The 27,043-nt window shown below is 43.0% G+C and overlaps 2 protein-coding genes across 3 annotated transcripts in view; one reads left to right on the forward strand and one right to left on the reverse strand.

The window, feature by feature from the left end:
• Positions 1-16,388, reverse strand: part of LOC119450181 (uncharacterized) — a 59,515-nt gene extending 43,127 nt beyond the window's left edge. The window contains exons 1-6 of the mRNA XM_049665692.1: positions 16,157-16,388; positions 15,889-15,978; positions 15,263-15,368; positions 14,947-15,100; positions 13,796-13,843; positions 5,812-5,941 (exon numbers count right to left, since the gene is read on the reverse strand). Coding sequence (XP_049521649.1) covers positions 5,812-5,941; positions 13,796-13,843; positions 14,947-15,100; positions 15,263-15,368; positions 15,889-15,976 — 526 coding nt within the window. The 5' untranslated portion in view covers positions 15,977-15,978; positions 16,157-16,388. The remainder of the gene's footprint in view (positions 1-5,811; positions 5,942-13,795; positions 13,844-14,946; positions 15,101-15,262; positions 15,369-15,888; positions 15,979-16,156) is intronic.
• A 149-nt stretch (positions 16,389-16,537) lies between these two features.
• LOC119450182 (programmed cell death protein 2-like) lies at positions 16,538-26,942 on the forward strand. Of its 2 annotated transcripts, none has more exons than XM_049665693.1 (6): positions 16,538-16,839; positions 17,517-17,689; positions 19,593-20,114; positions 21,093-21,206; positions 22,369-22,526; positions 23,278-26,942. In XM_049665693.1, the coding sequence occupies exons 1-6, from the start codon at positions 16,738-16,740 to the stop codon at positions 23,412-23,414; spliced, it is 1,206 nt and encodes a 401-aa protein (XP_049521650.1). In that variant the 5' UTR covers positions 16,538-16,737; the 3' UTR covers positions 23,415-26,942. The 2 variants fall into 2 exon arrangements, with proteins under 2 accessions (XP_049521650.1, XP_037569487.1); XM_037713559.2 differs by having other exon boundaries at positions 16,539-16,839; positions 21,090-21,206.
• The last annotated feature ends 101 nt before the right edge of the window (positions 26,943-27,043 follow it).

The raw sequence follows: 27,043 nt of genomic DNA on the forward strand, positions 1-27,043 counted from the left end.
CGTTCCTTCGCGCGCGGCATTGAGGGGTCTCTCCTGAGCTTTTGCTCTATGGCGGTGTCGGAGCAATGCCGGTCGGAGGCGCCGCCGCGTTATTTGGCGCGCTGCTTGTCGGTACGCGGTATGTTCGAAGTAAGCGTGTTCGAATTAACGAGATTCGACTGTAGCTAAATTAAAGAGTCAGAGGTGAGTCACCGGTAAAGAGTCACTCAGGCACGTGTACGTAAAAAGCATTTATTTCTTGAAGCGCCACCGCTTCAAACTCTTCGCGCCCAGTCGCGGAGTCCGCACTGTCCGGCGCCGCGCCTCCGCACCAAAAGAGAGAAAGCGTCAAGGCGCGCTGTTCTCTTTCGCGGCCGTCGGTGGGGCGGCGTTTATTCGTATCAACCGACGCAGGCTGAAAATCGATTCGTAACAACCGTTCTCTAGCACGTTGCAAAGTAATGGGGCTCGGCCGGGACCACAGAAAAATTCGTATCATCCGGAAATTCGTATTAGCCGTGATCGTATCATCGAGCTTTTACTGTATCCTCTTTTTGCTCACTTTTCTTGCTTTTATTTTTGCACGGCGAAATATGGCATGGCGGTTTCCTGGAGCTTCGATTTCTGCTCTTTCTGAGAGTATCAATCCTACGATTGAAATGATTGATTGATCCTACAATTGATGATCAACCACACGACGGTACTAAGATGTCAACATTGCATTAACGAAAATCTGCGTGATTCACAATGCAATGGCTCTTCCCAAAGCCCGATTTTCTACCCGATTTTTGGCGACAGCATACTAAACAGGTGTAATTTTCTTAACTTTCACTGCACATGTCTGTCTAATTATATTGTCATCTGTGATATAAAAAATTACGAGGGCTGGGAAAAAATATTTTTAAAATATGGCAGCTTGGACTAAATCAACCATTCTAATCACCGAGTCGTGCCTTGGAGGGGTGTGTGGTCAAACAAGAGTGGTGGGTATCCAACCAAAGCAGTGGGCAGCATTTCCCGCATGGCCCACCATGGGGAAAACCCTTAATGGGGTATTCAAATATAAGATCAACAAAGAAGCCATTCAATATCATGCACTATTTTATTATGAAGTCTGTGAGCTTCAAAGACACATTTGAGCTGACATTATGCGTACAGGTTTTACGCCGTGATATTGACGTTTTCCGTGGAGCAGTTTGCTCTAGAAGAACGAGATGGCGCTTTCGGCGGCGCGCCATACGTTGCCTCAGCGAATGCGCACGAATACGAAAGCACTACTGCTTCTGCCCTCCTACTGTGCAATCAGCTGTCGGAAATGCAACTGGGTGTTCGCTATTGCACTGTGTCCAATTTATGCTGCAAAACGTGTAACAATAAAGGGAAGATGTGTGCGGTAGTTAGCTGCAAAAAGAGCGATTCGAATATTAAGGAATGGAATCAACCTGTGTCGCCGCTGCTACATAAGGACTGCCTGTGTTGCCGGCCCTTCGTGATGCACGGCTTTCCTTGAGGTTAAAAAAAAGATAATTCATCTGCCAGCGCAGTATAGCTAACCCCCAAAAGAAAAAACTTCCAACTCTGCAACGTCGGCGACTTAAGAGTCAGTAGCGCTCGTTACAAAAGGAAGTACAGTCGAGTCCCGCTACAACAAAATTCACGGGACACGCGAAATATTTCGTTGCGGCGGAACTTCGTTGACGCGAAATTGGTATGTATATACGTACGCCAAACGGAAAACCCGCGAACGAAAGTGAAACCATTGTCCGGGAAATCTTCCGATGGCAGGGGGGGAAAGGTTGAGACGCACCGAAGGCAGTCAAAGTGTCAACTTCACGATAAAATGCATTTCGCACCGCTGTTACAGCATTTTTCGTACATTGCGGCCGATGCCTAACCCAACGCGTGTGCCCGGCCGATCGCAAAACACTCATTTTGCGGCACATGCACCATCGCAATGAAGCGGTTTGAATTATCACAATTTCACTGCATATTTATGACAAAGTCGGCAAGCTTGCGCTTACCGGAACTTTTATTTCCAGAAGTCAGTCAGCCTAGATTTCTTAAGCTTCACGGCAAGCAAAGGCGTTACGCGGGTCTCACAGTCCGTTAAAAGAGCCATCGCAATGTCATCATCGTGGATTCTGATAACTTTTCTGGTGAGGTGAAAAGGATTCATTACTTTCAAAGCAGTCGCCGGAGTGGGTGTGTCTAGCGGACTGTCATTTTCCCAGACGACGAGGCACGTTAGCATTTTGTTGACAACAGCGGCTGCGACGTGGCCACTCGGGCGCTATCTTGAAAGCAACCTGTGACGTGCACAAAGTAAGCGCCCGCGCGTGCCTCATCTTCAAAGCGATCTCCGATGTGGGCAAAGTGCAACTAGTGCCAGTAGAATCGTGTGCGCTATGCTTTCGACGTTTAGTTCGTGGTGAAGCGAGAGACGGCACAGAGGTCAATTCACTCGCTGCTATTGCCGCGCCTTCTCACTCCAGCGTGTTGACACCGAGTTTCTGCGGTCATCGAGCGAGATGTGTTCATGTTTACCTGTGCGCGCATGTCACCGTGCTCGGTAATTTAGTTAGCGAATGTTTACAAGTCTATACGGCCAATAAAACTACTTGGTTCGTATAGCTGTCTACTAAATCTGCTATCGCAATCGATGCTTCACCTTTCGGGCAAAACTGCCAGATTTTTTCCTTCCACTTTCTGCCTCGGTGATCATATGTGCCTTCTCTTCGAGAGAGAGAAATTTACGCTTCTTCGTTGGCATTTCGACCGGACACAGACCACAGAAAACGGCAGTGATTGCGGTGATCCCCTGCAGTCTCACGTAGGCACGTAATGACCACGTGAGGCTATGGATTGCAGTGGCTTAAATCAGTACTTTGAATTTTATTTTGTTTGCGAAAACCTCGTTCAAGCAGACATACGATCGTCACAGCTTTGGAAGGGCCTTCTAATTTGACTACTCGGCAGTTTCAATTTCAATTCAGTGTCCCAGTTTCGTTCTCGAAAAGTTCGTTGAAGCGGAAATACCGAATAAAACGCCTTCGTTATGAAGGGAGTTTTTTTGTATTACTTTCTATGGGCAGCTGACGGGGAATCGGAAAATATTCATTGTGGCGGAAATTTCGTTGTAGCGGCATTCGTTGTAGGGGGATTCAACTGTAACGCCAATTACTGGCAAAGTAAGTTTGTCGCACATTATTTACACACATCTACCCCTACTCGCACGCAAACTTACACCCACTCTATCACCAATGTATAATAAGTGAATGGGTGCACACTTGAATCAATGTGCCGAAGAATGAGTGACAGCGACTACACCGACAAGACACGAATGTTTGAAGCTGAAAGTTTCGTGACGGTCCACAGAGTAAGCGAGGGACTAGCGATAATATGTCTTTGCTAGAAGCTACAACAAAGTACAGAACATTTACATTCCAAGCTTTGTGCGCCGCAAGAACGAATCTATTGCAGCAGAGCACAACCGCGAGCAGTTAGGTTGAAAATAAACAATCAAACAGTGGCCGCACCGAGGAACTTTGCAGAGTCGGAAACATGACAAGCAGCTGCTTCAAAATGTTTGCCAAATAAAGAACGAGCACACTGATCCCGATTTAATTCATAAGTGGAAAGTTTGGAATACATTTATAGCCCCACTTTTAGTACAAGCACCGTATAAGCTGCTTGCGCCATTTGGACATGGCGTAATGAGCTCTGAAAGCACTTACATGTCCTCTAAAGCTGTGGCCAAAGCTTTGTGTCGTCCACACACTCACCGTCTACAATATGCGTCGAAACAGAGGTTTGCTGCGTCACGCGATTGCATTGTAAACAAAGAGGCAACGGAGGCAGCTGAGGCAAGCAATGGACGCGTCACCACATGATCAAACATGGCAGCGCCCACGGGAGCGCCGGGAAAAAGGTCAATATGGTTTCATTACACAGAACAGAAGCACACTCACTAGCACTATTTTGACGGTCAGCATTCAGCACTAATATAGACCTGCTTCCAAGAGCTTGCAACCGGTGCACACCTATTGTTTATAAGGATATGTCCACAAACATATCAGGAGAGATACCAACCGGCCGACCAACAAACATGAAACTGTGCTGGGCTAGGCAAAGAATTGTTCTTTCAGCCAGCATCCAAGTAACATTCTATTTATTGAGTTCCGTGTGCTTTTACTCACAGGATTGTCAAAAATTATAGCTTGTTTAGTATAGAAGATACTTTACACTAAGTTTTCCTTTACTAATAAGATATTTATGTTCCCACGTCTGCACACTAGACAAGCAAATACACTAAAACCTCATTACAGCTGTAGGTCAGCATGCCAAATTTCAGTGAAGGAAAGCTGAACAAATGGTCCAAAATCATACAAGTACGTGGTGGGGCAAGCTACCGGCTACTAGGGCACACCCAAGTCTATCCCTCATAACTGTGGCCAAAGACCAACATTGTCTCATTGCAACACAGGGTTTTGTGTAAGTGCCTCATACAGTAAAGCCTCAATAATTAGACGCTTATTAATTCGGAAAATCGGACAATTCGGACCCGTACTCTGGTACTGGCAGGCTGTATGCATTATTTATTGGAATCAACAACACTCGGAGCTTGGTGAGCGCGGAGCTCCGCAAATGTGTGACACAAAGATCAAAAGAGGTGCTAACGTCCAACCGAAACAAAGTGGCATAGTCCACATCGCCATAGTCATCAGCGGAAATCGTACATGAAAGACAGAAATGCCGGAATGCTTCACGCCTATCTGAGCCTTTATAGCCTTTATCCTTGCGTCTGCGCATTGACATGTCAAAATTTTCCATCTTCCTTTTGCGATCCTCGGGTGCTCCTTCATCACGTGGGGAAATATTAGAATAAAAAGTAACGTAGAAGCAGAGAAAATCGCACTTTTCTAGTGCGCTGTCGACAAAAACCGAGTAGAAAATCGGGTGTCACGAGGTGCCAATTTTGCATTGGCGCAACACCGCCTCTTTAGAGCCATTGCAAAGAGGAGAGATCTGACCTTCAAATAACTATAGCCCCATTAATAAAGTAAAAGAAGTGAAAAAAAAAAAAAAAAACTAGCATCGCAATTAATTACTGCAATCACTGGACACAGGAAGTGCTCGTATTCGTTGATGCAGATTTGAATAACTGGTATGTGTATCGCATACATTTTGTCCTGATGAAGTTTGGCGTTTGTGGTAAATGCATCACTGGCTCGCATTAGTTTCATTAACGTGTTCAAAATGCAAAAAATGGTGAAATTGGTGACTCTACTATTCAAAATGACGAATTGGGCGTACTAAAAAACAAAAACAAGAAAAAGAGAGAGAGAGGGGCTTAGTAGCGTGTGTACCCTCTCCCCGTGGTCGCAAAATGTCCTACCAATTAAAAATTTCTGGAGAGAACCCTGGTCACCAACTAATTCTAAATTGTGTTTACTAAATTTTTTCTGAAGCTTTTTTACTTCTTTGTCAGTGTTAATTCCAATAATGGTATTCCAAAGAGCCTTGTGGCAAGAAATAAATAGCAAAACAAATATAAAAATCATCATGAGCGAAATTAATGTAATTTGCATTAGCTCACAATACCAAAAACATAAGTACACAAAGAGGAAGCTACTTGCTTTCACCCAGTAACAAGCGGCAAAACCTGTGCCTTTCACATGCATAGCAAAAACACACTTCGAAATGGCCATGTTTCCACACCTTGCACTGCAGCATTTTGACACCATTCAAGATAACAAAGCTAACATATGCAGCTGAATCATTTTAGTGTTTCTTCAGAGTGCCTTCGAACTACAAGCACTGTCTCCAGCTTACCATTGCCGTACACGAAGTTTCCAGCCATGGGAAATTTCATGCTTCGGCGTTTCCGATTGGCTCCAGGTCTGTTTGAATATTGTGAACTGCGAAACTGCTCGACATTGCCAGGAAGCTCCATCAGTGGCTGCTGCAACACAATAACGACGAAGCATAGAATTAATGATCAGCTCAACAAACTAATCGTTTCTACCACGCTCCAACTCAGTATGCAGAAATGCGGAGGCCTCTTGAGATTGAAGCAACAGAGAGCTGGCAAGAGCCATGTGACTGGAATTCTGTTGAATCTCGCTTGCTCTCCCAGCTCAAAGGTAACAGTGCCTCCGAGCACCCTGAATGAATCAGGCAAATGCAAATGCGTAATGAATTCATTTTGGTCAGCCAACTATAAAGCATGCCACCAGAGTGCTTAAAAGCGACCAGTTGAATGTCCTATAAATTGTAGCACCTGAAATCTTCAAGTAAGAGCATTTCAACACACACGCACACACATACAAACAAGACAAACAGACAGAGAGAGCCCTGGAAAATTGTTCCTTTCGCCAGAAGTTCTTTTTGAAAAAGAAGTGCACTGAGTCAAAAAGAAACTAAACAAAAGTTTGCGAACTGTTGAGCTAAAAGCAACAAATTTGACACTAAAAAAGTTGTCCTAAAGCTTTTTTTGCTTTTTTTTAAATATTTATCTACACTCCACAACCCTTAACAAAGAAGAAAAGAAAGAGAAAGAAAATACCTCTTAACGGCACTACAGTAAAAGCAAACACCTAATTAATTCAACAACAGCAACTATAATTTATGGGGGTGTTCAAGTCCCAAAGGATACTGCAGCAGAGAACTACAAACTAATTTTGACCATTCCTGGCTTTTAACATCCACTGTCAACAAAATGCTATAGATAGGAAGTGAACCATGTGTGCTGCTTCAAAATACCATAGCCACTGAGTCATCATGACTGCTTCAAATCTTCTAAATCTGTACGCTGCCTGGTGTACTTGGTGAGTATTAAAAAAAACTTAAGCTAATGACCACGCAACATGTGAACAAAAAAAATTGACAGTTTCGCCTGAAGGGCGAAGCACTGACAGCGATAGCAAGATTTAGTGTTGCGCTTGAAATCCTCGGACGGTGTTCCAACTGTACGCAGGTTCGACTAATACAGACGAGACATACGCACGTTCACTGCAATTTCTGGCACCCTTAAATGCGCAAAGGGGCCATAACATGGTCGTCCAACAGTTCTCAGTTTATATTTGTACCTGAGAGTAGAGGGCCCAATGTGGTTATACACACTAAGAAACTGGGCTCTCAGCACACATTTAACCTGAAATTTCAACGTGAAAAGGCTGCCTCTCAACTCCTCCCGCCGACAGCAACCGCCATTGTGGCAAGGCTGTGTGACGCCAGAAACTGAGGAACCACCTCTATGTCATCTCCACATCGGACGTCTTTCTCTGCAGCGCCCTAACACCCAAGTAATGGCGTTGCCACTGAATTGTGCCCACAATTTCTTCACTTGAGCGATAAAAAGCAGTAGCAAACCAGATGCGCCGAGACGCACATGCAAAAACGAAACGATGCATGGCATTCTTGACATAATTTCAGCTCCTGCAATCACTTCCAGCGTTTGCAGTACACAAAAGCATGGCCTTCGATACTGGCTTCTGTTACCCGAAGGAGCCGTTTCCGGGGGTGCCCATTCATTTTGTCACCACTCAGTGTCGCCAGACTGCCTTACGGTTCAACTGCGACATTAAAAAATTCAAATAAGAATGTTATACTGCACCAGTTTTGCCAGTTTGCTGTGGGGAGCCTACGGTTTAACAAGCAATGCATAATTTCAGCTCAAAAATTTGATGTCGTGGCCCCTTTAGCAAGCCATGCAGGGCCTGCAATGGCATTGCACAGGTGCCACTATGAGGCCCTTAAAGTGCCGTGCCACTAAAATTACTTCACTTTTAGGTTTGTGCACTGATATTGTTTTGAGGTTTTAATATTTAATAATATAAGAAGACAGAGAGAGGAAAATTTATTCACAGAAAGGCAGAGAGGTCGGCCTGAGCTATAGCTTGCTCTGGCCGGCTACTCTACTCTGTGGAAAAGAGACACGGAGGAAAAGGACTGAGGAATTGCAGTAGGGTTTTCACTTGGGCTTGTTGGTTTTCCATTAAGACCGTGTATCATTGCGCGCAAAACGACATGGACACAAGAGGGAACACGTATAACACACACGAAGCGCAAACTATCAACAGATTTATTGCGAGAAGACGTGACCTTTTTATACCTTGCCACAGGCAGTACAGCGCATGACACCAAGGGCGGAACCACACCGACACAAAAAATCAACACGCGCGTGACGTGCTATTCAAATACGCTATTTCCTTAGCTGATAGGGTGATAGATGCCATGCTAATACATTTATCTTTTAAAGTTGTGATGCAGTGGGCCTCAATAATGAGTCGTGTCATCTCATTGTTCGACTTTTTGATCATGCACTCTTTGAAGATTGGTCTACAGCCGCATTCATCACAATGAAGTGCCAGCCACCCTCCCGTCCTGTTAATTACGTTGTTAGCATGCTCGCGCAGCCGGTCGTTGATGCAACGGCCCGTTTGTCCGACATAAAAACGCTTACATGATAAAGGTATCTTATATACTACGCCGACACTGCATTTCACCCATTCGTTTTGGTGATTCTTGCCGCATGCTTTCTTTTCTTTCTTGTTCGGGTTAGTAATTTTGCAAATTTTTCCAAGCTTATTCGGCGCGGAAAACACGACTCGAACGTTAGCTTTTTGGCCGATCTTCTTGATGTTGTGCGACACTTTATGGATGTATGGGATTACAGTGAACTTTCTTTTTCTTTCTCCATCTCTTGGGAGGTGGGGACCACGGTGGAGCCAGATGCCCTGATATTCTTAAGTTGCTTCTCCACTACAGGACACTAACAGGTGCCTCGGGTAACCTGCTTCTAAAAGGCGTGAAGTTTGCTGGCCCAAACTTCGGCTCGTCATGTGTGGGCAAGACTTTTCCAGGGCGTTTTTTAGGCAGAGATTGGCGATTGCCCTTTTTATTAGTTTTGAATGGGCTGATTTGAACGGGAGGAGGGGTTTGTTGGGTGAAACGAATGGGTGAAATGCAGTGTCGGCGTAGTATATAAGATACCTTTATCATGTAAGCGTTTTTATGTCGGACAAACGGGCCGTTGCATCAACGACCGGCTGCGCGAGCATGCTAACAACGTAATTAACAGGACGGGAGGGTGGCTGGCACTTCATTGTGATGAATGCGGCTGTAGACCAATCTTCAAAGAGTGCATGACCATTGAAAAGTCGAACAACGAGATGACACGACTCATTATTGAGGCCCACTGCATCACAACTTTAAAAGATAAATGTATTAGCATGGCATCTATCACCCTATCAGCTAAGGAAATAGCGTATTTGAATAGCACGTCACGTGCGTGTTGATTTTTTGTGTCGGTGTGGTTCCGCCCTTGGTGTCATGCGCTGTACTGCCTGTGGCAAGGTATAAAAAGGTCACGTCTTCTCGCAATAAATCTGTTGATAGTTTGCGCTTCATGTGTGTTATACGTGTTCCCTCTTGTGTCCATGTCGTTTTGCGCGCAATGATACACGGACTGAGGAATGATGATGATGATCAGAGAAAGAGGTGCATACACACAAGTCTACAACACTGCAGGATCTCTAAAGCCTGAGAAGATTTAACATAAAAGCTGTGTGGTCTGAATGTTATCTTTCATGACATTTGGTTGTTGGAATTCTCAGAAATTCTGAGGAATAACTCAGTCAAGGACTTAAACCTGGTTTGAGCAACTTAGGCGGTTCAATAGTATCATTAGTATGCATTGACCTTGCATATATCGCATGCATAAACATATAGCATACATGTACCTAAATATATGCGGCACCTCATGGCAATGCCGATGTCGAAAATTCACCTGGAGTGTCCAAATAATGGCGATCACAATAAAAAGTTGTCGCAGTTTCACCTGAAAGGCGAAGCATCAATTGCGATAGCAAATTTGTAGAGAGCTATACGGAGTAATGATATTAGCTTTATCAGCTGTATAAACTTGGACATGCAGCAGCACCGGCAACACCCAGAACTGTTGTCGACGCCGTCGGCGTTTTGCTCGCGTTCGCTCAAAATGCGTGCGGCGTTGGTGACTGTTGCCGGAGCCTCTGATATAAATAGGCACTTGGTGCCGCAGCTAAACGTCGCCTCCCTTCCCTCCCCTCCCCCTCCCCCACGGCCTCTCGCGCGTCGGAAGAAGGCGCGTTTGCTCTACATATATGGTGATTGTAAAGGAGGAAAGAGACGCCTACTTCTGCAGCCCTTAAGGGAGCACGGCGCAGAACGCGCGTTTGTTCTCCGCCGTGCGTTCACTCCCTGTGAAAGCGCGCGCCCCTCGCGCCCTTTCACTCGCACATACAGCGTTCGGCGCGCGGCGACAATTGCATCTCCATTGACGTCATACGGAACCTCACGGCGACGGCGACGCCGACGGCAGAAATCTGCTTTTGAGTGTCCATATAATTGCTATCGCAATAAAATTATGTAGGCATAACTTTAACAGACAAGAAGAGAGTGGTGCAAATTGAAGAGGAAACAGAAGCGGCCGTTATTTTAAAAATAAATTATGTTAGGCAGACCGCGAAATGTTTAGTGCAGATAACTGAATGTCTATGAAAGTAATAGAATGGATGCCAAGGGAAATACCGTCGAGGACGGAAGAGGATTAGAGGGCGTGATGAAATTAGAAAATTTGAAAGCGTTGGTTGGAGTGAGTTGTAAGGGTAATTGCTAGGCTTGTGCGAATATTCAAAAGAATATTTTGTTATTCGACATCTGTTTATATTATGAATTTCAGTATTCGGATTTCTTGAAGTATTTGAAATGAACTAACATAAACTTGAAAACATGTACAATCGGCAGCTCTGTTTTCCTCAAGCAATCGTACAGCCTTCAACAAGGCTCCCGGCTAAGATGTGCCAAAGATGAATAATTATTTTGCAGTCACAGACAGTTTTTCCGGACCTGCTCGATTATTCAAACATTCCTGTGGCACTTCCACATTCTTCGTTGAACCAGTACATAGTGGCAACAAAATGCCCATAGAGTGTCTTGCTCAATTTTTCAGACATGGTCCATTCACATGATGTTGGATAAATGGTGGCCGTGAAAGAAAGTTGATGCCACTCAGGTTGCTCCCCATGCTCTGTCAAAAAAAAAAAAAGTGACTCCAGTGCTGAAAAAGCTCTTATATCTCTGAAAAAGGCACCCTTTCTATTTTTCACATTTGTCAATTGCTGGCTGTTCTGTCAATGCTTTATGCAAATAACACAATTATTCTAACTATTCATGTCGAAATTATTTGGCACTACTGTATTCTTATTAGCTTCGACTTCAGCTTTGGTTTCGAACTCAAAAATTGGACATTCACACAAGCCTATTGTACTAAATGAAGATTACTGGGAGGGGCTTTAGTTCTGAAGTGGACAAAAATTTATGGAGAACCTGCCTGGTGCGTATGCCAGGCTTGATATAGTTAGAGCAAATGGCAAACAAGATTTAAAACAGACCCAGCAAAAAATAAATGGGACTGTAAATGGGACTGACATGCGGATGCACCAAATTATTGCCATCTAGCAAAGCCCCAGCATAGCAATGGGAGCCAGGCTCACTGGCTTTTGATTAAATTAAAACCAGAAGAAAGTATAGCCAACTTGCCCTTGCGCGAGTGGAGAATTGCACTCTTGTCTGAGAATGGCCCGCTGTCACTGGATACACTGGTCCTGAAGGCAGGCCACTGCTGCGACTTGCCTTTATGTTCAGGAGGCAGCACACAAGTGTAAATATATATATAAATGCACTTTAAAAACGTACATAAAAACTACAGTGTTCTTAAAATTTCTTACTGCCACGAACATTGTGATGCAATCACCAGCCCACGACAATCCGGTTAACTACTTTCTTTTTTTTTTTCCTTATGCTGAATGCACACACAAAAAAGACAGACTAAGGCCTTAAGGGGTGACATGGCAATTGAAGTGGTCAAATTGGTCACAATTTTTGATTATTTGATTTATTTTGTTAGAGATCCTTGCACCTTCATTTACCTAATGGTGAAATATTATAACAAAATATGCGATATCGAGAAAGCAACACTTTCCTGAGTGCTGTCATCAAAAATTGCGAAAAAATCTGGCTTTGAGCTCCGTTTTCTCAGCTTTCATTTTTTGTGCACTTGCTTTCAGTCATCCCAGTGTCATTTCACAACAAATGAAGACAAAATCATCTTGTCTTTTGCACTTAGATCCTGAAACATTGAGGAGTGCAACAAAGCTGTCCATTTTTACCTGCACCTCATAAAAAAAACATGTTTTTTCTTTTTCTTTTGCCAAGGTTGTTAGTAAAACAATATGCATAGGAAAGTTCAAAAACAATTTAGTGTTCATTTCGGCATTTAAAAATAAACCAATAGCTTTGTTGCACAGAAAGGGCCTTTGTGAACATGCTGCTGCAAAAATCTAGGTGAACTTATGTTTAATTAATAAATTTGGGGATGACCATTATTGGCTGTAAAGTGTTGTAACTCGAAAGCTATAATAGATAGCACAAAACTGATTTCAGTTATGATATCAGAATAATAAATCACACCTGCATGCCAAATTTTACCAATTTATTCCCATAAATAAAAAAAAAAATCATCACAGCCGCTGCATTGCAACACAAGTGTATTCATTAAGGGGCAACCATTACCATATTAAATGTATTTACATGTGTACATAGTATAACTAACTGAACACTATGAAAATGTCTATGGTAAACACTGGCCCTTTCACTTTGTTTTCTTCATTGAGCTGATGCTTTTTTTTTTTCTTTTTATCACACAGGAGGAAGATGAAATTTTCAATAAGGTGTCATATGTGCAGTTGGAAGTACAACTGTGTATGGGTACCTACATGTAACTTGCACTCTACGATCTATGAAAAGGTGACGCTAGACTCTGAGAAGAAGGGTCCCCACGATGGGTTCAACGAGAAACACTCTCAATCTCACATTTCGCTTAACATTTGCCATTCTTCTTGTTTGGTTTTATTTGAATTACTAACATACAAATGCAACTTCACACATTGCTGGTTGCTGAAAATGGCTTGCGAAACATATCCCTCACTCTTTCGATACGGAAATACTTCCAACAGTGCGTAAGAGTGGACGCCACAGGCCCCCGTTAATCTCTCTTGAGGACTGTAAGGGTCTGCAGGCATATTTGACAACAAATAGACTAAAGATTCACCCCTCTCCTTCCACTAAAACAGCATGAAATGAAGACATACATGGGTATGTCTTGACTAACTATTTCACAACAACTACTTGCAGTACAATCTGAAGCCTTTTTTTTTTTTTTTCATCATCGCACACACTGGTATTCTCAGCCACTTCTGTGGAAGCAAGTGTCACTGCTCCACAGCAGCGACTAACATAAAGGGGCCCTGTAGCATTATTTTGTCCAGTTTATAAGCTTTCATGTGTATGTGGTCATTTGACTTTTGGATGCCTGCACATATGCCACTTTTCTTCAATGCACAAGAAATTATTTATGTCTGCATCATTTCTTAATTCAAATCTCCATTATTTAGCGCCGTTAGCAATTTTCAATGGTGCTTGAAACATTCTCCAAGATAGAGGCTTGCATAGTGATGCAGGACTTGCAATACAGCCTACAGTTTGTTAATGCAAGAAATAATTTGTCTGCATTAAAACTACCTTCGTACTTAGCTCACATCTGTAAAACGTGTGAGGAATAAATTCTGCAATGCACTGGCCACATTGCGCAATGAAATACATGCATGCCATCAACTGTAACGGTGAAAGTACATAAAGATGTGTAAAGTGCAATGTCCAAGTTTTCAAAAAGTCTTCGCAAGTCAAGCAGTTATGTATAATATAGTATACTCACAAAGTTGTAGGTGTCCCTGGCACTTGAATTTTTAGATGCCCACAGCTGCTGCACATTTTGAAACAAAAATGTATAAGCAACACATTGATAATAGTCCACTCTGTGCTTCTACTAAATTCAAATTTTCAAATTTATTTTTCAGATTTATTATATGCTGTCTACAGAGATGCACTTACATGAGAAGAGAAAGCTAGATTTTACTTCAGTGAGTGGTTCTAATGTTAGTTCTTAGAAGCAATACTAAAGGCCAGACCACACGTATGCTTGCAGACACGCGAAATTTTGTCTACATGCTTTACGCCATCCGCGCTTTATGAGGAATGGTGGGTTGCACCTACAAAAGACAGGTGCCAGCGCGCATTCAATCGGCTCACTCATAGATGCCTTGGCAAACACTGTTTTGTAGTTTGTAATTCACAATCATGTTGACACTGCTTCAACATGCTTCAATGTTTATAAACATGATCGTTTTAAATTTAGAGCTGTTAAATCAGCACAAAAATAAAAGAAAAAGCACTTTCGTGCATGACAAAAGGCTGCCTCACTGAGAGTTGATTTTACGACGCCGTAGGTGCATAGCCAGGCACATGGGAATACGAGGCAGCCCAAGTGCCAATATCTGTATGGAACTGATATCTGTGCTCGCGACACACTTCGATGCGCATGAGCTGTGCCACACCGTTTGCGCATGCGCGGGCTTGAGTCTGACTGCAACATTTGATGCCAATGTAATATGTGGTACCCTCAAACGTGGTCGGTCCACATAAGAGAAGAATGTTCAGCACAACTGCCATAAAGATAAAACATGCTCCATGTTTTTCTAATAGCCAGATGACATGAAAAATGCTGCATGCAACCTGTAGCCCGTTGCACATACTAGCATCATCTTGCGACTGGGAAGAGAACTGTCCAATAGCAATTCAATACGCATCAGTTGTCACAGCAAGCTTACATTTTACACAGCGAAGTAGCGCCTATCAATTTTCCATCATTGTGCTTGTTCATGTTATTGTTCATGCTACATTACCCTGTCACCTCCCCATGCTGGCACCAATAGGAAGGTTCTGCTCCTAAGTGCTTTTGAAAGTCTTCGCACACTCCTTTTTTTTTTTTTTTTTAACATGAATTTGACAAAATAGCAATGAACCCACCTTGCGGTAAGGGTGAACATTCCTGTGGCAGGGTCTTTGTACATGCTGCTTATGTACTCTCACGGGGCCTGACTTCTGCTCTGCAACCATTTTTGTCACATGGGCCGTCACAGCATTGTAAGCCGCATGTGCAATAATGTCTTTGTTGAAGCCCCTAGTTAGCGTGCAAACAAGAATAAACAGTAAAGCCCATTAAATTCTGCCTGCTTTAGAAGCCTTCAAAGAATGCAAAATGTTGACTCGTTAACGCATTAAAATCAGACAGCACTTGGCAAAAAGAAAACAAAGCACACAAACGCTCTGTGATCATTCCCACCTCTGTAGGGACACCACCTCGGGCATACTTTCCAGAAACTCAGCCAAGGTATCATGCCCAAACTCCTCGAATGGTATACACGTTCCCACAGTTGCCCGGTACTCATCTGTTGAGGCAGAGAACAAAGGCAGCGGGTAGGTCAACAAAGTCAATCCAGTGTACCATTAGCGACAGCTCACGCCTCGCCTCATCAGTAATCAAATTTCCACGGATAAGTGCCAAGACGTTCGGTTCCATGCGTAATTAAAGCAAGAAGTTGTTTTGCCTATTATAAAAACTTTTCCTCGAGCACTAGCCCCCCCTTCCAATCACGGCTCTCGGCAAATTCGGATTCAGCTGACGCGTTCCGGGCAAACTAACAGCACAAACGCTGCTAGAAAACTGACTGATCATCGCGATCGAACGAATGCCGAAGGTTTCTCTAAACGATGGAAAACCAAGCTAGTCAGAATAATCGCATCTTGGATTCCAACAGCACGCACCAATGAAACACGCACAGAGAAGGAAACAAGACAGGCGCTGAGGTTCTGGCTAGCTATCCTGCATTTCGGCAAGAAGGCACAACATTGAAAAGTGAAACCAACAGAATCTGAACTGCATCTTTTAGCTGAACGCCTCGCGCTCACCATCAAGGCGTCGCAAGGTGAGACCGTCCTTCTCACTTGCGAGGATGGAGCTCAATATTGTTTCCACCTCATCGCGGTCCGTGGCCATCTCTGCAAATCAAAAGAATGGGGAAATGTTTCTCAGTGACAACCCTCTGAGCAAGGACCAAAGACTTCGCTAGACAAAACTGCATGGCAATAAACTTCACCAACCGCAGACAGGCTGCTGTGTTATTTCGTTTACAAGTCATTAAATACATCACAACAAAGGAGTCGTGGTAGGGTTCACCTCACCAAAGCGGCACGAAGACAAGTTCTCCGGAACGTTCCGTGTGATACAAATCAGCTAATACCAATAGCTAATAATAAAAGCGGACAGAACAGCCGCGGCTTGCGCGGACTTATTTCAGCGGCTGTCACAAGACATCCGACACATCTGAAACAAGCGCTCATTCGTAACGGCTACGGCCACGCGCTTCTAGCCGGCTCTGCGCGTTCTCAGATTTGACGCGACACGCGTTACTGTTGGAAGTTTAACAGTCAATAAATGCTCATAAAATAATATAAAATCGGGTTAATAGGTCACTACAGTAAACACTTTTATATGCGAACAGAACTTTTATTATTAAACAATAAATCTTCAAAGAAAAAAAATTGGTTAAAAGTCAAGTCAATCCTTTACTTCTGTCGTCTGCTGCGCGTCGCAGCGTTGTTTTTGCTTCTTGTCGCGCTAACGCTCCCTCCAAGTCAGCTCACACCTCGTAACGATTACTTTCTCTAAGATTTAATGTTTTATTGCTTTTGTGTAATATTACAAACCACTTGTAGCTGTGGACTCCGCTCATCTTTAGACACGTGCTCGTCGGCGACATGACTGCGACATGCCAGCACTACTACTACCTCGGCATGGTAGATGAACCAGTCGGAAACGACAGCACGTCGTGGCAAACGAACAAAGTTGGAGGTCTACCCGTGAGTGTCCAGTGTTGGCTTTACCTGTTTTATTTTTCTCAAAATGGCCTTTGGGAGTGTTATTTATCACTTGTGTAGGTACCAAAACAATTGTCAGTCACTCTTGTGTGTGTGTGCGTCTGTGTTTTTGAATCAAAACATGTTCATATCGTACCTATTAGTTCTGGAAATGTATATTCAAATACGAAAGCTGCAACAAGGTGAAAAGGAAAATGTAGAGTTGGTGCGGCGACGACTCAGTCTTACGGCGCTCGGCTCTGCGTCGCGCAGCGTTAATTTGCTGCAGCGTTGATAATTACCACAGGAATCGAGGTTATAAATAGCTGCGTGTGATCGCATAATCGCCCCTGTACAAGCGCGGATCAACACCCGTGGCGAAGAGCAAGTGGGTTGGGCTTTTCGCCCTCGACACTATATAGCCGAGTTATTATAATTCGAGCAAACCTACAACAGGCTTCTAGTGGTGCAAGAAATTTTCGCTATACGAAAAGTTCGTTGTAATGAACTTTCCCTTAAGTGGAAGCAACCATGTTCTCTGTTTGTTCAATTACATGTGAAACGCAAAAATTCCATTATTAAGCCACAACTAAGACAATCCGAATTAAATTTGTTCCACTTAAAAGAAAAAGTCAAATTCTATCATCACAGTGTTTGATTTGCTGCCTTTGCTGTTGCAGGACTGGACTACGAGTGCCATGAAGTCATTACCAGGCCTGAAGTGCCCTCGGTGCTCCAGAAATATGTTGCTAGCAATTCAGATTTACAGCCCTTTGGAGAAGAGTGAATGGTACCACCGAACCATATACATATTCTGCTGCATTAATCCAAGCTGCTGGAACAAGCAGGAGAGGTACCTTGAGTTTACTCATCAGGCTGGTTGGTTCATACTGTAATCATGGCAATCAATGAGCACAAATTTAAAGACAACAGCCGAGGTAATACAACAAATGCTCCTTTCCCACTAACTTATTATGCTGAAGTTTTCACATCTGCTTTTGTACATGCATTGTACTTTTGTCTTGTCTTGGAGCGGTACCCTCTAGCTTCCTTTTGCTGGGCATATTATTGAATAATTTTTATAAGTAGGGTTCATTGTTTTTCATTTAAACTGAAAGAAACAAGAAAAGAGTTCAGTTAATTATTTTATTCGGTTTTAACTCAAAAGGCCCAGTGAAAGCAAGTTTACAAGACAGCAATCGGCGCGCAGTTGTAATCTTGCATGTACTTTGATGCAAGGAGCATGGTCAGGTCAAAGTCGTGTGTTTGGCAAGTTTACTGATGGCAACATGGGCTCATATCATTCTAGCTCTTTTTTTCTGTATTTGTTGGAGACACAGTGTTACAAATAATTGTGTCATTCTGTGTGTTCGAATATGAAATGCACTCAGTGTTAATGTTAATTCCTGCATAGTCACATTGCCGTATGGCCCTGTGTCCTTGCTAAACTGATTATCGAAAACAGTTTTTTGTTTTTTTTCGTGCGTTGGATTGCAGTATTCGTAGTCATACAGCATGTCTTAGTGTCAACAAAATTAGGAAACAATTTTTACAGAAAACAACAAGTAGACTTGACGCAAAAAAATTTATCCACCCAAGAAGGTTTAACGTTTACCTGGAAAATGAATTTCATCCCCCCCCCCCCCCCAAAAAAAAAAAAAAAAATTGGGCGGGGGGAAAGAAGTAAAAAAAAGTATGCCGAATTTTGGGAAAATAAAAGCCGATAACACAGAATCCCAGTTTTAAGTACCTTAAAACAAGGCCAAGCTGAAGTGCAATTTTACCATCAGCTAATCTGTACATACAGTACTACATTATGAATAACACATATTGTATTTGCTCAAAGTAATTGGATCCTGATTTGTTTTAATGTTGAGTAGTGAAAAATTTACCCCTTCTCTAAGGGCCAGAGTACCGATATTTGCTCAGCAAGAAAAAAGTATGCCGAATTTTGGGAAAATAAAAGCCGATAACACAGAATCCCAGTTTTAAGTACCTTAAAACAAGGCCAAGCTGAAGTGCAATTTTACCATCAGCTAATCTGTACATACAGTACTACATTATGACTAACACATATTGTATTTGCTCAAAGTAATTGGATCCTGATTTGCTTTAATGTTGAGTAGTGAAAAATTTACCCCTTCTCTAAGGGCCAGAGTACCGATATTTGCTCCAGCAAGAAAAAAGTATGCCGAATTTTGGGAAAATAAAAGCCGATAACACAGAATCCCAGTTTTAAGTACCTTAAAACAAGGCCAAGCTGAAGTGCAATTTTACCATCAGCTAATCTGTACATACAGTACTACATTATGACTAACACATATTGTATTTGCTCAAAGTAATTGGATCCTGATTTGTTTTAATGTTGAGTAGTGAAAAATTTACCCCTTCTCTAAGGGCCGGAGTACCGATATTTGCTCCAGCGAGAAATGTCCAAGTGCAAAGTTATTCCAACCACCACGTAACGGGAGACGAAAACACATGAGACGAGGACCTTGTGTGTTTCCTCTCACGTTATGCACTGGTTGTAATAATGCAGAACTAACTCACCCATAGCCACAGCTTACTTGAGCAAAAGTTTCAGGTTTCAATCTAATTGGTTTGCAATTGCATGATTTCACTCTGAACGTCAAAGTATGAAGTTTTTCGCGGTGCATGTCCAGTTTGGTTTGGTAAACAGCTGTCAGTGGGCTAAAATATGCACATAGTCTAGTTGCACTATCCAGAGACACCTCACTCGGAACTTTGTCTTTCAGCTGGAAGGTTTTTAGAAGCCAAGAGCGTTCATCACAAGCAGAGGAGACCACTTCCCCTAGCAGATTAAAGCCTTCTATGTCGTGCGACTGGTTGGAGGGCCAGGACGACTGGGGTGATGACTCGTGTGTTGCTGGACTGTCGCCTCAAAAAGTGTGCAGTGGTAACACTCAAGGTCTGGAAATGAGTCTGGGCTCGCTGTCTGTAGAACCAAGAGGTGCATCAGCTTCCCCGCCTTCAAACAAAGAAGACTCGAATGATTATGAGATGGAAGAAGTAGCTTCAGTTGAGCCTGAACCCCTGCAAGACAGTCGAGCACTGGAAACCATGAAGATCCTGAGAAGCAGTGAGCGAGATCACAAAGAAATGTTGAGGGGTTTGCAGCGGCCGAGTGCATTCAAGAGTTTTTACATTTCCGTCGTAGAAGAGAGCGCGTCACCTGGTGAGACTGCGGCTGATGCGCATGCCAGAAAGTTGTTGCAAGAGTATGAAGCAGGAGAGGGAAACGCTTTCCGGATGCCCAGGTATTTCATTCACTTCAAAACTAAGATGCTGCCATCTGTGACATGAGTGCCTTGATTTATCGCATCACAATCATGTTAACAACAATACACTTATTGAGGGTTTACACAGCGCCTTTTCTGTGTGTGCATGTGTGTGTAAGAGAGAGCACTTTGCTTTATTTCGTGATCATTGTTGAATGAGAAATTTTGGAAAGGAAGTAAATTGTAATGTGTGTGTCTTAGTGGCATTGTCATATACACAATGTAGTCTTGAAAGGTCTGTAGTGGGGTTTTTGCATTGCAGTGTGGTGTGAGGAATGAGAAAGAAAGTATAGAAAGAGCCATCTGCAGCATTGCCCCTATAGTTAGGGCTGCCACCTTTACCAAAAAAAAGGGGGGTACCTATATTCGTGAGGAGGAGGGGGGAGAAGGTACTACTGCTTGAAAAAAATACAAACAAAATGAAAAGAAAAAGTGACGATACGCCGAGTACGACTTTTGCATGATTAAAATTTACTGAATGAAATTCATTTATTTATATAAAATTTGGTGTACTTGAAATTTTTTGTGCTATAGTTGCAAGTTATTTATTCATAAGGCATATCTACAAACAACCCAGCAACAGCTGCTTTTATGCGGTGTTCCAAAGTGGAATTTACAAAATAACCTTGGTTCTGGTAACAATGGCTGTGATGCTGTCCGCTGAAAGGCATGCAGACATGTGCCGATTTAGGGGAGAACTGGAAAACCAACAACTTGGGTGCCTGTATGGGGTCCAACCAGGAGCTGGCACCATAAGGAACAATCCGGCTGTGCCTGTGGAAAACTGGCCAGGTGGCAACGCTACCTGTAGTTCACCCAAAATGCATTGCCAAGTATAACATTTTCATTCTTTGCACACTTGGGTGTTTCACTTTTCTCACCTTGTCTGCGTCATGGGCTAGGTGCGAACAAGATATCAATTAGTGTTGTAACAACCACTACATATTGTTTCAGCAGAGGGCAAGGATGCATGACATATGCACAGGAGTTGTACGAGAAGGCATACCACAGCGACGTCATGTTCCACAGGTTCCACAAACGCTTGCGGCGCTATCCACAACAATTAATGAGGTAAGCTTTCTACTGAGTAATCAAATCTAAGGTGCAGGAAGCAGTAAAAGTATTTCTCATTTAGGAAGGACAATAAAATTAATTTGAATCGGCATGTTTAAGCATTTCAATTTGCACTCTGATAGTGTACATGTGCAGGATTCCTACCTGTACATCACCTAGGTTGGTGCACAGGGTGGGTGTTCTTTGGGCACTTGGTGATGTCAGCGATGACCTCCACAAACATAATCAATTGGAGTAACGTAAGAGGAAGATTACACAACAGGAACAGCCATTAGTGTAACCTTTCACCACTGCTTGTAAAGATGTGGCTGTTGAATGCCTCTATTCTATGCCACAAGATAAGAATGATAAGATTATTTTACAAGAAATTGAATTGTTTGATTGCTTAAATTAAGTTGGAAAAGTAGCCATAATCACATGAGGTGGCCAGTCAGTCATGCGATGTCAATCCAAATGTCGAAGATGAACCAAGAAGGAATTCTGTCCACATGGAAGCTGTGCATAAATTATTTCTTACCTGATAGCATGTTGTATTGGGTAAAATGTGACCTGTTGTAGCGATCCAGTGGTTATGGCAGTCCTCAACTGAGCCCTTGCTGTTACAGAGGAGGTTGAACGCAGAAGCACCCATAGATTGAGATATCAGTGAGTGTTTGCATTCTCAGTGTCCGTTTTTCCCCTCAGAAAGCCATCACAATTGCACAACTTCATTCAATTTATTTTTATTTTTCTCTGAGCAAAAGGAGAAACAATGCCAGCTCTGAACCGTACTTTCTTTTACAGCTTCTGTATGCAAACTGGTTTTTCTTTGCTAAACCTAGTTGAAACAGGTAGCACAGCCACCGCAATGTATACCACAGGTCAACAAGTGCAGTTTCAAAACAATGTTGAGATTAATTACAAAGGCTGATGACGAAAACAAGTAATGCACGTGCATTACACCACACAGTAGTTTCCTAAAGCTGTAAATCTATCCTGGTGCCATGCAGAATTTCTAATATGGCTCTCATTGTAAAACTTGCAGTTGTAGGGTCAGACCAGAGGCCCGAAATTGACTTCAGTTTAACATTTTGAACTCCACTGCACGCACATACGCATAAAAACAGAATACTCGTCAGACTTCATTTGTCTTTACTTCTACATGGTGAAATTTGTGAAGGTTCTGCTGGGAAGGAGAACCACTTTTTATCAGTCCACCACCACCATCGTGGGAGCCCACCAAATGTGAAGCATGTGGAGCTCGCCGTTGCTTTGAACTCCAAGCCATGCCAGCCCTCATTCCAAGCTTGAAGATCGAAGGTTGTGACAAGGTGCGAGGTAAGTTGGCGCTTCGTCTATAGCATGGTTATCAGTTTGGACTTGATGAATCGAGCATTAACTATCTGCGCCATCCTGCCTCGCTAATCGCCAATGAACAAAGTAACTGCTTTCTACTCAATCAATTAAGTGCGGACATTTGGCAACTGGACTTCCTTTCCAAGTCATTCTTTGTCCTCGCAAACTTTGGCATTGCCAGGTTATTTGCAAATAAATTTTGGTCATTCAAGCGTAAGGTTGTCAGCCATCCTGGATTTTCACACGACTTATTTACGCATTTCAACACAATGCAGTGTATTGCAATCTCACTCTCATTTGAAGCTGAGCTCTCTGAATCACGCGCATTTTTTTTTTCCCAGCATGATTAGGCGTTCACTTTTCCCAAAGGGGGTGCTGTTTTGAAGTAAACAGCTTTCTGCACAATTACAAATAGAAAACTATGTTCACAACGTCACTCTTCAACAGGCTCCTTGCGCCGTGTCATGTTGTTTACAAGAAGCACTAAGCAACGGATGAGCTTAAATCGTCTTGATGGCTGGAAAATAAAGCGGTGCCGGGCAAGTTGGGTTTGTTGTCAATCTTTTTTGCAAGTACACGTGATGAGCTCAGCTCGTCTTCGATATGGAACTGGTTAATAAAGGAGTTGCAGGGCTTTTTAACTTTGTGAAAATGGGATGTAGTATCATTGTTTAACACCTTACTATGCTGCAAATGTTTACAGCATTGTGCCAATTGCTCTTGTGTGTTACAGGTGCACCTGTAGAGTTTGGGACGGTGCTCATCTTCTCGTGCAGTGCAAGCTGCTGGAAGGAGGGAGACACATGGCGACCCGAAGTGGCGCTTGTTCAGCCAGATCCAGATGCTGCATTTTGGGAGACTGACATATAGCAAAATATATGGACATTTCTAAAACTTGTATGTTCACCTCTAGCACAACAGAACACTACTTCTATTTCTAGTCAAACCATTTCGTTCAAGAATTTGACATTGTTCTTTTGCTACCCAACTATAGACAATGCTGATCTACAATTACGCTCCTGTCCAGGCTTATATGCATTACAAAGAAGAAAAAAAAAGGGTCAACCAATTGCCAACGATAAAGAAGACAAGGTCACGGATTCCGCTTCCCGTTCTTCACTCATCGAAGCCCATCGGGTCTCCTTGGATGTCCTGCAATGTAGGAAGCACTCAGATTCTTCCAAAGTCTCAGCAACCACGCATCCATGTTTGGCGACTCTCTTCTGCTACTCGACGTCCTGCTGCTCCTGGCGGGCACAGTACGATTCACACATTAGGCGAGATGGGCCTCGTGAGCTTCGGCCACCTTCTTGGCGTGGCTGGTGCATGCTTTAGCGAAATGAGCTTCACGCGCGTCAGCAATCTTACTGACCCCCCAGCGCACGCAGCCTCAGCACACTTGTTTTTCCTCTCTTTAGCATCAACTACTGTTTTGCAGCGCGGCGACATGTTGCTATTACAAACCCCACACACACTACGAGACTTGCACGGTCGGCTGCTCTCCACTTTCCTTGCTTCTCTGACCCAGCTCTCCTCTGTCCTGAACTCGGGTGCTAACGCCAACTGGTGGAGTGCATGGCAGTGAAGTTAGATGGCACTTGGCGGCAGCTCGGCAGAGGGCGACACAGGCACTTGCATCCCACCTCATTTACGGCTAATTATACTCATTCTAGATGACATACTTAGCTGCTGACTATTGCTATGTGTTCTCGGAATTGAGAGGTATAATTTGACACCATTTTCATGTTCATGTGACATCTACAAGTAACCTAACCAACGGTTTTTTTCTGAAAGTGGTTATGAGATAGTGAGATCCCAGATATGCCGGCCCCGTGTAAAAACAGTCAAGACCTTGTCTCCAAAAAACAACTGATTGCAATTACTTAATTCAAAAATGTGATTGATTTAAGTGACCAAGTACTGTCCCGTGAAAGTAATTGAGCAGTAACTGAAATATAATTCCTTACTTTTACATTACTTTCCTCCCAACTTTGATTAACACTGCACAAATACAGTAAATAGAACAAGCTAGCCCGACTCTTTCAGTGCATCCTCTGCAGCCCTTCAGAAGTTGTCTTCTCTAACAATTGCATTTAAAAATTTTTGCCAATCATCTTCCCTAATTTTCTTGCGAGGACAGCAAGGCTGAAAACTCTCTATGTGCGTGCTTGAGGCAATAGTGGCATTGTTACAAATGCCCGATGGGGAAATTAGCAAACAGAGGTTGTGAAATATCCAATGACAATGAAAAAAGCGAGTCTAAATTCACTTAACATGAGTGTTCTGATGTGGTGGTGCTTTTGTTGCATAGAAACGGGAAAACATCGCAAGATGGAAAATGCAGCGCCGACAATACGGGCTGCGTGACCTGCCATTAAGATGAGAAAACAAATAATGAGTGCCGGGTTTGCCTCTCTGAACATGTACATCCACAAGGCTGCTGTAAGGCACAACTGCAAGCATTGTACTGAAGTTCCAGAAAAGTTCAAGTGCTCAAAACTGTGTCACTTCTTGCAGCACGTCTTGTCAATAAGGTAACTGGTTACATGTAATTGATTAGGGGAAAAAAAAATCGACCAATTGCAACTACTACAAAAATACATGACTGATTACATGTATAAGTAAATTATTACATGCAATTTGTAACATACAAATCTAAATCTGCCCCCTTCACACAGACAGCCTGAACTGTTGTTAAAGGAACTGACAACCGATTTTAAGAACCCAGTTTTTTATGGTGTAAGGAAGAGCTCACCTTCTGTAGTGTTTACACCTGTAGTGGTTACTTTCAAAAGCGCGTGGATATTTTGTAAGCAGAATTTTTCGATTTGAGCAGCATCTAAAAAGGAAAGAATCCCTCCTCCAGCAATGCTGATAAGTGAAAGCAATGCTAATAGCCCACCTCGCAAATTGTGAATGCCGCCGATCATTCTGCTTTCACAGAAGTGAGTAACTGTGGTTCATCATCAGCCTATATTTATGTCCACTGCAAGATGAAGGCCTCTTACTGCGATCTCCAATTACCCGTCTTGCGCTACCCCGGTTCCGACTTGGGCCTGCAAATTTCTAAACTTTATCACCCCACCTAGTTTTCTGCCACCCTCGACTGCGCATCCCTGCTCTTCGTGCACATTCTGCAACTCTAATGGTCCATCGGTTATCCATCCTACGCATTACATGGCCTGCCCAGCTCCATGTTTTTCTCTTAATCTCAATTAGAATATGGGCTATCTCCGTTTACTCTCCGATCCACACCGCTCTATTTGTCTCCTAATGTTATGCTTAACACTTTTCGTTCCATTGTTCCTTGCACGGTGCTTAACTTGTTCTCGAGCTTCTTTGTTAACCTCCAAGTTTCTGCCCCATATGTTAGCACCAGTAGAATGCAATGATTGTACACTTTTCTTTTCAACGACAGCGGTAAGCTTTCAGTCAGGATTTGGCAATGCCTGCCATATGCACTCCAACCCAATTTTATTCTTCTGTAAATTTCCTTCTCATGATCAGGGTGCCCTGCGAGTAATTGACTTAGATAAACATGCTCCTTTACAGACTCAAGAGGCTGACTGGCGATCCTGAATTCTTGTTCCCTTGCCAGGCTATTCAACATTGTCGTCGTCTTCTGCATATTAATCTTCAACCCTACTCTTACACTTTCTTGGCTAAGGTCCTCAATGATTTGTTGTAATTCACCCCCATTGTTGCTGAATAGGACAATGTCATCTGCAAATCGAAGGTTGCAGAGATATTCGCCGTTGATCCTCACTCCTAAGCCTTCCCAGTCTGAGAGCTTGAATACTTCTAAGCATGCAGTGAATAGCATTTGGGAGATTGTCTCCTTGTATGACCTCTTTCTTGACAGGTAACTTTCTACTTTTCTTGTGGAGAACCAAGGTAGCTGTGGAATCTTTGCAGATATTTCCAAAGATATTCATGTATGCTTCCTGCACTCCTTGATTGCACAATGCCTATCTCCACTGAATTAAATGCCTTTTCATGATATATGACAGCCATATAGAGAGATCGATTGTACTCCGCAGATTTCTCAATTACCTGATGACGTGGACGTGATCCATTGTAGAATATCCCTTCTTGAAGCCAGCCTGTTCTCTTGGTTGATTAAAGTCAAGTGTTGCCCTGATTCTACTGAATATTACCTTGGTCAATATTTTATACAATACTGAAAGTAAGCTAATGGGCCTGAAGTTCTTTAACATCTCCTTTCTGATGGATTAATATAATGTTGGGATTCTTCTAACTCTATGGTACAGTTGAGTTGTGAAGCATTGTGTATAAAGGGCCTCAAGCTTTTCAAGCGTAATAGCTCCTCCAGTTTTGATCAAATCGACTGTTATTCCATCTTCTCCAGCCACTCTTTCCCGGGACATGTCTTGCAAGACGCCTCTAACTTCATTGTTAGTTACAGAAGCCAAATTTGCCAAAACTGTACAGTAAAATGCACAGTAAAAAGATGACAATGCTAACAGTATGGCAAAGCA

The sequence above is a fragment of the Dermacentor silvarum genome, chromosome 4, assembly GCF_013339745.2.
Source record: "Dermacentor silvarum isolate Dsil-2018 chromosome 4, BIME_Dsil_1.4, whole genome shotgun sequence".
Classification (NCBI taxonomy): Eukaryota; Metazoa; Arthropoda; class Arachnida; order Ixodida; family Ixodidae; genus Dermacentor; species Dermacentor silvarum.